The sequence below is a fragment of the Caretta caretta genome, chromosome 11 (genome assembly GCF_965140235.1).
Source record: "Caretta caretta isolate rCarCar2 chromosome 11, rCarCar1.hap1, whole genome shotgun sequence".
Taxonomy (NCBI): domain Eukaryota; kingdom Metazoa; phylum Chordata; order Testudines; family Cheloniidae; genus Caretta; species Caretta caretta.
Window position 1 is genome coordinate 15,693,333 of NC_134216.1, and position 14,264 is coordinate 15,707,596.

The following is a 14,264-nucleotide window of genomic DNA, read 5'->3' on the forward strand; positions in this document are numbered from 1 at the left end:
CACTGCATTCATTTTGGTGTAACATCAGCAGCACGTCTATCATATTCTGTACTGGTGGTACCAGAGTTGTCTTTAAACTCAGCAGAGGTCATTGTGATGTGATATGCAGCTCTTTAATAGTCATGTGTGTCAGCTAATACATTGCAGCATATAGTCTTAGCCGTTTAAATGGAACACCGGTAATGTGGACAATCAATTTAGTTGGACAAACTCAGCGAAAGAATTTTTACTCCCATTAAATTGAATGCTTTCTTTTGCTTTAATGGAACAATTGTCATTGCTCAAGCCACTTTGTTGGGATATTTTTTCAGCCTTAATTGCCCTGTCATTTACAATTAGGGATGTTAATAGGGCTGTTAAATGTCACAAATAGCTTACAGCTTTTGAACACCACCTGGCTCTCACTATAGCAATCAGGAACTGTCCAGCTATATGTTGTTTTTTAAATGTTTTGATACATTTTAAACTATGTTCAATGGCGCATTAATCAATTTTATGCGATAATAAAGGGCATATAAAACATGACCAAGCTGCAGTTGAATGAACTAAGCTTCAGTGACATTTGGTAGTCATGCGTGGTAACATTTGTACAGACTTCATTTAGATAAGGTGGTAGGTTAAATGGAACAAATTGGAACCCAGTGTGGCATTCCCTAATAAGTCACTTTTTCTAGACCTGGAAGTCAGAAATAAGTCTAAAAACCTAGTCCCCCACCTCCCTCTTTGTAGACATACACTCAACACCTGATATTCAGGATTAACAAATACTTCTAGCTAGCAGAGAGACATTTCATATGTTACACACTTTTTTTTCATACTGTAATGAATTCTTTTTCTTCCATTCAGTGGAATGACCAGTTACAAATCCAGACTTTGATATATTTTATTATGACACCAGAAAGCAGCACCAAGAGGGCGGGCTAAGTGAGGGCATTGCCTGCACAGTCAGTTCAAAGTAAACACACTTCTGTAATTGCTGGACTCATGCTCACCTTATATGGGATTTCAACTATGTGAGCTGCAACATGGTTCAAAAGGCTAAAAATCAATGTTTTTGTGGCAATGAGGCATGGAGTATGATACCATTAAATTGTCTCCAGGCAATTCTTAATAATCCCAAAGGGTCAGAGATGGACTGAAAACAACAAAAAGCTCTCACAAAAATCCCTCCTCAGAGCAAAACCTAAAAAGCATCAGCCAGTACCCCTATAAAGTTACCCTTAAAGGTGACCATTATAGTATACGTTGAATTGCTTTCCTAATAGCTTGGTAGGTATATTTTAATAATGCAGTTTTGTACTTTAGTATTTTGTGACATCCTTCTTAACTGCCCAGGGTTCCATTCTCACACTCTGACAGCCACAGAGAAACTAAGAATGACATGTTGAACCACTATCAATTAATTCACTTTTGTTTAAGTTAGCTATTCAGGAGGGTTAGACTTTAAGATTTATATTCCAAGATACTACTTCACATTAAAAAGAACATGTTTATCACTCAATTTAGTTAGTTTGAGGTCTTCCAGGCCTCAAGTTGACTCTGTTATTTGTAAAAATACAGCTCTAAATTGAGTTACCAGGAGAGGGATTGTTTGTTTGTTTTTACCTCTCTTTATGGAGTGAAAGGGTCTGTTACGGTATAGCCTTAATCCATCAGGTCTTTAGTACAGCAAGTGTGGTGCACAGGGATTTTGCTGTCTCTGATATAGTAGAAGACTGACAAACACAGACACTTATTGACAGGATCCTAAGAATCTTTACTCTATGACACTTGTATAAAAAGCTCTCATGTACCACACCCTGTTAGAGGTTAACTCTTAACTGTCTGGGGGGCTTGGAACCCTACAGCTGTCCATGTATGGATTTTCAATTTGCCCCCCCCCCCCAAAGGTACTGAAGCATAAGGAGCATTATAAGGTTCTTCAGTGGAATCAGAGTTAGAATAGAAAGACTTATAAGCCTGATTTTGCTTGCAATTACACCCAAAGCAACTCTCTGGACTTCAGCTGAATTACTCTGGATTTAGATTAATATCATTATTTGCACTTCAGTACTGCTCAGAGGCCCCAGTCTGCTTCTTTCTCTCTCACACACACACACACAAACACACACACACACTGTAGGAGCGAGTCCATTCCACAAAGAGTTTATGGTCTAATTTAAGACAAAAATGCACCAAACTGGTGTGGAAAGGAAGAGGGGGACAATATTGACAGGAAGGCTGGATTATACACACTGGCTACATGCACTATTTGCAAGTTTGAGAGCTGTTTTGTTTACAGTGTCTCTCTCACTGCTTATCTTTGGTGGGAAATGGGGTGGAAGAAGAGGTTTGTGCCCCCTGCACAAGAGGGTGGTCGGGTGGGGAGCCCAGGTCCCCCTGCTCCACTGGGTTACTACTCAGGGCTCTATGAAAGGCAGAGGTAGTAAAAACTCCAGAGTGCTTTGAGGCTTCCTCCCTGGGACACTTCCTACCACCTATTTGCCCAGTCCTGAGCATGGTCAAAAGCCTCTCAAATGATCCATCAGAGGTTAGAGTGCAGGGTTCCCTAGTCCTAGGGAAATGGCTATTCCTCTCCTCCCTACCCCCCAGGGCCAGGGGTAGCTGTGGCTTGCAGACCTTTCACCTGCAGTCAGGACTTTTGCTTCCATAGGGACAGGCCTCTTAAAGATCTCCAGTTGTTGTACAAGCTGTGTAACGTCTCCTTTGTTCAAAGTTTCAAGACCCTTTTCAGCCAGCACTTAGCCCAAAAGCTCTCTCTCACTAGGTTTTTTTCTCAGGGCCATGTTCCCAGTGCTTTGTCTGGCTATGCCCTTGGCTTTCTACTGCAGCTTTCTCAGCTTCTCTGGTGTTTTTTCTGCTTAACAGACACCCTGCTACAATACAAACAAGTCCCCTGTGTTTGTTATCAGATCACAGTGCAACCCTCACAGGTCCACATGGTTCAGTTCCTAAGCAAGCCTGTGGTCTTGTTTTAGGTGAGGTCTCCATTTTTTCATAAAAGAACTGAATAGTTTCTCACATTTAGCCCAAGGGTGGGCAAGCTATGGCCCAGGTGCTGCATCTGGCCCTCCAGACATTTTAATCTGGCCCTCGAGTTTTCGCCAGGGAGCAGAGTCCGGGGCTTGCCTCACTCTGCATGGCTCCTGGAAGCAGCAGTATGTCCCCCCTCCGGCTCCTACATGTAGGGGCATCCAGGGGGCTCTGCACATGTCCCCGCCCCAAGCGCTGCCCCTGCAGATCTCATTGGCCGGGAACCTTGGCCAATTAGAGCTGCGGGGCGGTGCCTGCAGACAGGGCAGCGTGCAGAGGAGCCAGAGGGGGGACATGCTGCTGCTTCTGGGAACCACTTGAGGTAAGCACCACCCAGAGCCTGCACCCCTGACCCCCTCCCATGCCCCAACCTACTGCCCCAGCCCTGACCCCCCCCCGCCCTCCGAACCCCTCAGTCCCAGATCGGAGCACGCTCCTGCACCCCCAACCCCTCATCCCCAACCTCATCCCAGAGCTGCACCCCCAGCTGGAGCTCTCTCCCTTCCCCTCACCCCAACTCCCTGCCCCATCCCAGAGCTCCCTCCCACACCCTGAATTCCTCATTTCTAGCCCCATCCCAGAACCCACACCCCCAGATGGAGTCCGCACCCAACCCCAACCCCCAATTTCATGAGCATTCATGGCCTGCCATACAATTTCCATACTCAGATGTGGCCCTCGGGCCAAAAGGTTTGCCCACCCCTGATTTAGCCCAAATACGGGGCAGCTGCTGCAGCCACAAGTTTTAATAAGGTTCAACACAACACAAATAAATAGTAATAATGTCATCCCATTCATCACATGCTCTCCATATACCCATTATTGTCCACCAGCAATGCCCATCTTGCTTGGTACTTTTTTCCTAGTTCACTGTTCACACACCTGTATTTGGCACATTGCACAGCATACCCATTTCTATACGTAGGATGCATATATGCAACTCCTGTAGCTGCTTGGAAAGTACCATAATAGCTCAAAACAATGTCTATTTGATGAAGAGAGCTGTGTAGTGGTGGGAGTGGTGGCAGATGGTTTTCGCTTCTGGCTCTTAGGTCCCTTCTTAGGCAGTAGGTTGGAAATTGGACTGGGTCAGAGCTCTGTGCCACCCATGATCTGCTGAATTGCCTTTTATTCATAGGCATGTAGATACCGAGGAAGCAGAGAATAGTCCCTCAATCCTTGAGAGTGCAAGGACGCATCAAAGAAGAGCTCGAGACCATTGAAAGGAAGGTCCTCAATGGTATTCTGGACATCCCTTGGGATTCTTGACAGATTCAGCCAAGCGGCACAGCATATGACAATCCTTGCAGCCATAAAGCAAGCTGCCTTGTCAGCTGCATCCAAGAAGGGTTGCAATGAAGCCCTTGCTAGTAACCGACCCGCTACAATGCTCGCCTGAAATTGCTCTAGAGGTAAATGGTCAATAAAAGACAACCAACCCCTAGCTGGTGTGGTTATATGTTATCAGGGCTTGCTAGCTCACTGTTCTAAACTGCAATAGCCCAGACGAGCAGTTTTTTGCGACCAAAGAGATCCAGACCACTTCAACCTCCCTGGTCACTCAATTTCAGACCCAAAAGTCGCAATTCTCCAACAAAAAAACTTCAAAACCAGACTCCAATGAGAAACTGCAGAATTGGAATTAATTTGCAAACTGGACACCATTAAATTAGGCTTGAATAAAGACTGGGAGTGGATGAGTCATTACACAAAGTAAAACTATTTCCCCATGCTATTTTCCCCTCTACTGTTACTCACACCTTCTTGTCAACTGTTTGAAATGGGCCATCCTGATTATCACTAGAAAAGGTTCCTCCCTCCACCCCCGCTGATAATAGCCAACCTTAATTGATTGGTCTCATTACAGTTGGTATGACAACACCCATTTTTTCATGTTCTCTGTGTATATATATCTTCTTACCATATTTTCCACTGCATGCATCTGATGAAGTGGGTTTTAGCCCACAAAAGCTTATGTCCAAATAAAGTTGTTAGTCTCTAAGGTGCCACAAGGACGCCTCAGGTTTTTTTTGCTGTTACAGACTAACACGGCTGCCATTCTGAGAACTTTTTTTGGTCTTTATCATGTGCGGTGACACTAAATGGTGTCGCTCATTCACAACACTCATGAACAAGGTGCTGGGTGAGCAAAGAAGACATTCTGAACCTGTAGCAGGAACATAGTACTTTCTAATGCTGCCCTTTTACAAGTTGGAGGTCTGGTGGGTAGAGCTTGCTGGCTTGTTTTTTTTTCGGGCAGGGGGAAGAGTGTTCAAGTAAAGCCTATGCTCAAGGCTACCTGCCCCAAAGTTGCAGTATGGGGAATGTCCAAAAGGTCATGTTGGGTATCATGGACCTCCTCTAATGGGACTTAGAGGGAGTCATTGTCCCTCTTCATAAACTGCAGCGCTCCAAAGAACGTGGAGCCATCCTTTACCTCCCTGATGGATGAGCACAGTGGCAGTCCTCTTTGTTTACGGACCCTAGATTGGACTTCTTGAGGTCTGGTGTCTCTAGTGCAGTCCCAGTGAAAGTTGCTTGTCTCAAATTCACACTACCAGTCTGCCAGAGTTTGGATTTGCTGACCATCATAACACATTGCTTGGTGCCTTTCTTCACCAAAGCAGTTGATTAATACTGTGTCAAAAGTGAAAAGGAGCAGGGTGGGGCGGGGGGCAGAGTTTGTGATGGGTGGGTCTGAACAAAAAGGTGGATAGTTGCTGTTTGTTTTTGTTCTAGGCCGTACACTTGTATTGTTTTAAGTTTTAAGGTATGTAAAACTAGCCACATGCTGCAGAGGTGGGCACATTAATCACTGTACAAATATACCACTTTGGATGTGTGTTTTTATAAACCCAGTATGCAGGAAAGGATGAAGCCAATTCCCTTCCTAAATATTATTTAACCCCAAGTAAGCTGAAAATGTACATACAATTCTGATGTGATTAGAAGTAAGCTCATGGGGCAAACTGAATTGTACAAAATATAAATACAGTATGCAGCTTCTCAGAGTGGGTTAGTATTCCATGATTGTTTCATATGTTAACTATGAACATTATAATTATTTACCTTTTGCAATCCTCTCTAACATAGAAAGTAGAAACAAAGCCAGAAAGGATCAGTGCAGGCTCAGTCTGAATAAACTGTATAATTAATTATGTTTTCCCTACTAAACCTGTTAAAAGAATATTAAGATTGCAAAACCAAGCCTCAGATAAGTTGTTCACATACATTATGTTTCAGTTTTAATTACATGTTCATAGGCTGAGCTGAACCCTCAACTGGTGTAAATTTGTGTAGTTCCACTGACTTTAATGGAAGTGTTTCAGTAAGCTGGGAAGTTATGCATTTCACACCCATTCTGAATGTAGTTTACTATATTTTCCATAGGGATCCAGCCTCATAAATTGCCCAAGTTGGTCAGTGGACAGTGAATGAAAGAGCTTTTCAGTGTTTGTATTTTATTCTTACTGTTAAATCTGTAGGGCCCCACCTCATCACCTCTATAATGTCCAACATTGCAGTGAATGACTAAAGCGCCTTCTGCACTCCTGCATAAACCCGTCTTCATTCTTCAGCCCCAAGAAGCATAATGAATAACATGGGGCTCGTGCAAAAAAGTAGGATGTCAAGCATGTAAATAGAGACCACCGTAAGGCGTACTAATCAGTGGCACAGTTAAGGTTGTACAGGTATGGCCTAATTTTAGCCTTTTTTTATTTTTGTGTGACTCACTCTGTAACCCTTAACTGTCTTTGAATATTGTTTTTAAACTATGGAAGTTCTGAGCTTTTTTTAAAAAAAGAAAAGACAAATAACAAAAGAAGAAGTAATTCTATGACGGGAAGCTGTTTTCTAGAAGGAAGTGGAATGTTGTGGTGTTTACTCAATGAGTGAAGAACTCTCTGTTTCACAATTTTGAGCCCTGCCCCATTCAATGAACATATATTACTGTATAACAAAGAAGGCAACCTTCCCATTTCACTCTCACTGTAATGTACTGAGGTAGGCAATACACCCTCCACCTAATGCTGTTTCTACAAATACAGGGTGAGGTTCCAATATCCTTACTCCTATTGAATAGCATCTTACTCTACATATAGTCCCATTAAGTGAAGAAGGCTGTGTGGGTGTGAAGTATGGTGCTACCCACTATTAGTAACAGACTCTAGTCCACGTGCAATTACATGATATACCTGTGTAACTGTGCGCTTGGTTTATGTTCCATGCTTCACAGTTCTTTTTGTAAGGTAAGTGTAAGACTAGGTAAGGATTTTCTCTCAGTGGGGACACAGCTGGATTCCTTTTGGAAAAGCTTTCTGATCAGATAGTACTGATGGCTGTTTTACTCCTTCCTTTAATAATGCTGCTCCCAGCTCAACTCCAGAGCGGTGTGCTTGAACCATATATTTGGCTGTTAAATCCAGGCTGGGCAGTGCAGCATGGGCACAAATACTCATTTTTAATGCCTGGAAAGCCCGATCAAACGTGTTTGTCCATTCCACTTTTTTTTCATTTGTTCTGCTTTGATTAATTCATGCAAGGGTGCTGATAGTGTTCAACCTCCTCCGTCACCTTATAGCACCCAAAAAGGAGCTTATTTGTTTCTTCATTCTAAGATAACTTGAATATTTTCTATGTGAGGTGTCATAGACCTCCTTCTGGTATGTATCTCCAGTATTTATCCTCTTTGTTCCGCCCTAAACCTTCTTTTGGGCATCCCTCATGCACTGGAACCCTGGACTACTTCCTCTGATTGCTCAAGATGCTCAGCCCAGGTGGTACTATAAATGACTATGCTGTTCATATGGGCTGCTGCCTACAATTTGCAGTCCATCAGAAATACCCATTAACCTCTGGAACATAGCCAGTGCTCCATGTAGTCAGAAAGGAAGGACAGTGAACTGGTGGAAATCATCTGTAATTTTAAATGCCATGTATTCCTTTTACTGCTGCGACAATGGCACTTGCCAGTAACCTTTGCCTAAGTCACTTATGACAAGGGTTGAGTTTATGTAGCAGTTGCTATTTTTTAATCACTTTATCCATTTAAAGTCCGGTAGTCAGATCAAATGTTAATACTGGATTGGAAACCTATACGGAATTATATTGCTCTATCCTTTTCTGGTACCAAAGCTATCGGGCTAGTCCAGACTATTTTGAAGGTTTATTTTCTCCCATATCAAGTATTGCCTACACCTCCTCTTGTATGGCTACTGTAACGTTCTGCAGTATACAATTATGCTGCTTATTAATTTGAGAGAAGTCATTTAACACGATAGTATTGCATTAACATGGTTCTCCTTTCTCTCACCACAAACCATGGTACACAGCTGACAGGATTTACCCTATGGATCTTTTCCCTTTGATGCTGTAATTTCCAGGAAAAAGCTGCACTACACCATCTCTGAACTACACTAGTCCATTTCTGTATCATCACATCTTCCAGAATTTCCAGTACCATCAGCTTCCGCTAGGATTCCACCTTAGGTTCTATCCATGTGTGAAGCATATTACATTCCAGATCTGATTGGTGAGTTTACTAGTAGGCACAGCTACCACATCTGTCTTCCTTAAGAATTCGGAATGGCTCTGCCATTTTATCAAAAGCGTATCCTCTTGAATGTTAACAGGAGCAAAACATATTGCTGTGGTATAAAGTCTCTCTCTTGCTTTGGGGTTATATTTGGCCTTCCAATTTCTCTGGACCATTTTGCAGTTTGTGGGCCCATTATTTCATTTCTGCCAGTTGGTCTTTCATCTGGAGTACATAGCTAGCCACTCACTCCAATGGTTTGATCAAACACCTGAGATTTTTCTTGGGATAGATCAACAAGGATTTCTGCAGGGCCATCTATTTGTGGGTGAAGGGTGTTATTTTTAGCCTTCTTATACACAGTAGGCATTGCATAAATTGAATGTAAAATGAGTCCCCTTTTAACCTCCTCAACTACCCGAGAGGACAGTTGCACTAAGTGACTTAGTACCTAGTGGCTTTTTATGCTTCTGGGGGACAAATCCCTGGGTATATGGTAGCATAGATGTTTACCACCAAAATTCAGTGACCTTCCAACCAAATTCATTCTAAGAGAATCTTGAAGTCTGGCTGTTCAAGAGAATGGTATTCAGTTTCTGGATAAGCTAAGAAGGATCCCTAGCTTATCTATATTGGGTACTTATAATGGCCATGTTACCATAGTATCTATGAAAAAAGATTGAAAACCATTGTACTATAGCCTTTCTTAGGTTTTTAAGCCTTCATCTTCACTACTTGTGATCCTTTCTATTTCATCTTATGAAAGTGGGTTTTTTGCTTGTTTGAATATATTGTTTTATCATTACATATTGCACTGGGATTTCAGCACTGAGAGTGTCACAATTAAAACAGGAACTGCATACTCCATTTACGTCCTCAAGGGCTACAACAATAATTGAATCAATTTTGGTTGATGCAAACTTATATAAAGGCAGAAATTTGTATCTCTAAACTATTTCCACAGGCAAAAGTCTTGACCCTACTGTAAATGGAGACAGTGGGTTAGATTTTCAGATGGTAAAAAGCAGTATAGCTCCTTTAATTTCTGTGGAGCTATGCTGATTGATACCACCTGAGGATCTGGCCTAGCAAATTTAATAGCACTGTAGTCTTCAGGTATAAGTCTTCTCCAATAACATAGGCACTTACCTCAATCACCAAAACCAGTATTGATTTAGGATTCTGACAGCTTGTTGGTAGAAGCCAAGGTGGAACATCTGAGGGAATCAGGTCTGATACTTATTACTTACCTACCTTGGAATCAATTAAAAAAAAAGAGGAGTGTTGCTATGTGCATAAAAGGATTTTCTATGGAAGTAGCTCATTTACCAATGCTGGGAAAGTGCTCTCTTCCCCAGAAGTGAGTGGCAGTCAGCAGGAGTTACTCAAAGCAGACATAAAATGGACAGGTGCTTCTAGCTGTCTAAAAGAGACTGGCAGAGGGAATACAGGGTTGCTTCTGCCTAGTCTTTTCTTTCAGCCATTATTCTAGGTTTCAGGAACTTTCAATATGCCTACTAAATCTGTAGCAAAGGATATTCAGTTAAATATCAAGAGAAAGAAAAAAAAAACACCATCATAAGACAAGGCTGCAGATAGCATACACTGATCAGGTTTCTCCTAAGCAATCCATTTGCCTGACTGCATTAAGATTAAAGAATATTTTTCAGTCAATCAATAAAACAAAAACAAAACAAAACAGACCAGATTCTGATTTCCATTAGGCAGTATAATTCAGGAAAAACTCCCCTGATATAAATAGTAATGTTCCTGATTTCACCGTATAATTGAGAACACAATCTGACCCATGGTTCTTATGGGTCTTGCAAGTACCAGGATTATAGCTAGGAGAGAGATGATCAGGAATGAGTTTTGAAGGTTAAGCTATATAAACTGTTGGAGAGTAAATGGACAGATTCTGATTTTACTGCCCTTTCCAAAATAGCAGGAATAGTCTAAAAAAAAGTCATGTTTTAAAATGAATCTAGTAGTAGTTTTTCTAGATGAATCTAGTAGTAGTTTTTCTGGCCTTAAAATATTTCCATAGTGGTTAGAAATGGATGGGGTATTTAGACTGCAAGCTCTTTGGACCATTCATGTGTACAGTAACTAGCACAAGTGGGTTATAGTTCCTGACTGACTTTGGCCTTTAGGTGCTCCTTAAATACAAATAACTACTAATAATGCATTAATTACCTACAGGCTTCTGTTTACATAACAATACCTGGCTGGGCCAATAGAGCAAGTGAAAGGAACCAAACATTGTACACCGCAGAATAATTCTGAAGATGTTCATAAGATTAAAAACTAAATCTGAATCCCATTAGTGTGATCAAAGATAGCTGCCGACAAAAACCAGTTTGTTTTTTTCGATTTGGGGGATTCAGATACAGATTCAGAGACTGGATCTGTAACGCAAAATCAAAATTGAACTGGTGGATAATAATTTCATTTCTAATATCTTCTCCCAAGGTCTGATGCTCTCCCTATATCTGAATGTTAGACTGTTGCAAAGAAAAGTCAATGGAAATGTATGTATTTATGGCTTAATAAGAAAAAATATTGAATGTATTAAAAATGAAAATCAAAATGCACGCCTGCTGTCTCCTAGATAAAAAGCAGGCACGTGTTCAGAGTGCATGGCCATATGCAGATCGCATTGCAGCCCGATGTCATGTGAATGCATAGTGGGGCCCCCGGTCACGACTGCATACACTGAGTGCACTTGTTTGTACATCCAGATGCGGGCCTTATGTGTCCATTTATTATGTGGAAGCCTGGCCCCATTGAAATCAATGGTAAAATTCCCACTGACTTCAGTGGGGCCAGGATTTCACCCATTGTGTTCGAGTAGGAAAATTCGGTTCATGGTAGCGCATCAGAGGAAAATGATGAAGGACATAATCTGGGTAAATTTACAAGAACAAATTGCAACTGTTTAATAAGTTGAAGTGCTGATCCTGTAGTACAAGCAGAGTTGGTAGGTCTGTGTTTGATTTCTTGCTTGTTGCTGCTGAACAAACGGATTTTCTCAAATTTGTCTTGACGTCTTTCCTAGTACATAGAGTGTTCCCATATCGTCCACTGCAGACATACTCAGACTTTGCGGTCACACTGGGACCCAGACAAGATGTCAATGCACATTAAAAGTGTATTAAACTAATTGAAAATAGATAAAAATTGCTAGTAAAACAAAGTAAATACTAAACATTAACAGACAAATACTTTTAAGTGCTCCATAAAACCATCTTTCAGACAACTTAACTATTTCCATCAGAAAAAACTCTAGCAGTCAAAGAAGAAAATATTCCAGAAGAAAATATTGATTAAAAAGCTTCAGATGAATTTCAATATACCTTAAAAACAATTTTAATTCTTCATAAAATATGCAAAACTTTGCATTTTAAATAGTGTAAATTACTTTCCAAAAATTATGTTGATTATGTTAATTTTAATCTCGCAAGAAATGAAATCCTAATCACATAGAAAAGCATTAATAAATAATATCCAGAGAAAAAAATTACATATGTATTTATGTGTGTTGCACAGCATTTGTCAAGAGCCTTCAGATACCTTCTGGAACATATCTAATATTAAATGAACATAATGTTTGATTTCAATCGTTGATGTTAATATTCTGATGACCTATGTTGACTGCTTTGTTTATTTCGTAATGTCAATTTCTAGTGCTGTAATTAACCTTGACAAATAAATGGATGCATTTTGGTATCTCCATCTGAATAAAATAACAAAATTTCATTTGTCAGGAGCTTCCTTGGCCATGGATGAAATACTTCATTTCTTCGTAACACTGTTGAATGTAAATCCTTCTTGATGAGCAGCTGTGGAATACCAAATAAAAACTGACAGGCTGTTCCAGTTACCTGCTACTGCCACAGAAATTAGAATGGAATCTGAGCAAAGATTTCTTTTTTAGGGTAAAATATTACTCAATGGCATTATGTTGTTAATAAAATTTCTTTATCTGAAACTATAATTTAATATTTATGTATCTAATTTACATCTGACAAAGTAGCATATTCTAAAATTAGAGTGTAACCAGCAGACTATTAACTACTATAAACAATACCAAAACACAACCCAAACATTTCTTATGGAAATGATACATTTGGCATTGGGGAAGTATTTCAACTGCAGACATTGTTAAAACACAGCTGTTAATTATGGCTTGAAAAATTATTCAAGCATACAAAGATTTTCTGCTTAGGAAGTCATGTGTATATACATAAAGACCAAGAGAGCGCTCCCAAAAATGCCCTTACTGGTTACTAATAGGTACAATAACAGTAATAAATGTCTGAAATTAAAACAAATAAAAATAAAATCAGTTTCTACACTTATGTTATATGACCCACTGGACAATATTTTCCCTTTAAACAGAAACTATAGAAAATATCACATCCTTTATTAACTCAATGCTTTCTTATGCTTAATAGGCAGGAAAGGAATTGCACTTATTGTAATGTTACAGTAAAGTATTAGATTGCAACTCACCTTTTAAAATATAAGTGGCCTTAATATTTATGATTGGTAGAGCATAATGCAAAAATGGATAAAGATGTGCATTTAAATTAAAAACAGAGCAACTACTTACAGAACAGACAGTGAGGCTTAACATAATAAACATGCACTAACTCTACACTTATGCAAAACTAAGTTTGTCCAGGAAACTGTAACCAACCGTTGTCCATCCACAAAGGTATAGGTTTTGTCCCTCGGTAATATGTTTGGATTTGTATTCAAATTCCAGTTTATTAGCTCAGTGTCTCTAAATGTGCTGTTCCACTGTTATATCCTTTAGCTGCCCTTGAGCTTCTGCAGAATCTGCAATCTTACAGTCACTTTTATTTAAGGTTTTATTGAGCCTCAAAGTAAGTCTCCCTTCAGTACTGTACAAACAGGCTTCCTTATTCATCCTCTTCAGGTTCCTGTGGTAAAATTGGGGCTTCCTCCTTTAAACAAGCACTAAAAAACCCAAGGATTGTGCTGTAAAGGTGATATTTGCTTTTCTCAGATGCAATGTTATGACCTTCATCTGGGTAGATCTAGCAGAGGAAAAGGAGAAAGTGAACAGTCTTAAAAAAATCAGTTCAGATATTTAGGGCTCTAATTTTTTCAGTCTGACTTTCAAAGCTTTTCAGTTGACAACAGAATGACTATGTTAAATAGTTTTATGGTATCAATGAAAGTGATAAACTTCAAAGCAAAATTCATTTGATTGGGATTCAAAACCAGCACTAAATGACTGCATCGTGATCTTTAGCCATAAAAGCCTATGCTCAGATATTGTGTTCAGAAAAGCATTTCTGGCTGGGATTTTCAGTGCAGCCAAAGGAAGTATTCAACGGAAGACCTTTTCATAGGTGTTACTATTTCTCTACCTCATCCAAAGCCTCACACCTTCCCTCATGGTGAACATAAATAACCACTGTAGTCTCCTCAGCCCCCAGATAATGGGCGCTTTTCCTGTGCAAGGATAGAGAAGAATCAGAGGGGTAGCCATATTTGCCGCTTCTAAAGATCCAGACTAAGAGTCCTGTGGCACCTTATAGGCTAACGGATGTATTGGAGCATAAGCTTTCGTGGGTGAATACCCACTTCATCAGATGCATGTGGTCTGAAGAAGTAGGTATTCACCCACGAAAGCTTATGCTCCAATATGTCTGTTAGTCTA

At 40.3% G+C, this 14,264-nt stretch overlaps 1 protein-coding gene across 2 annotated transcripts in view; it reads right to left on the reverse strand.

The window, feature by feature from the left end:
- Positions 1-11,479: 11,479 nt before the first annotated feature.
- Positions 11,480-14,264, reverse strand: part of DPP10 (dipeptidyl peptidase like 10) — an 867,655-nt gene continuing 864,870 nt past the window's right edge. For both annotated transcript variants that reach the window (XM_048869243.2, XM_048869242.2), the window contains exon 26: positions 11,480-13,635. In XM_048869243.2, the coding sequence (XP_048725200.2) occupies positions 13,498-13,635 (138 nt within the window). In that variant the 3' untranslated portion in view covers positions 11,480-13,497. The remainder of the gene's footprint in view (positions 13,636-14,264) is intronic.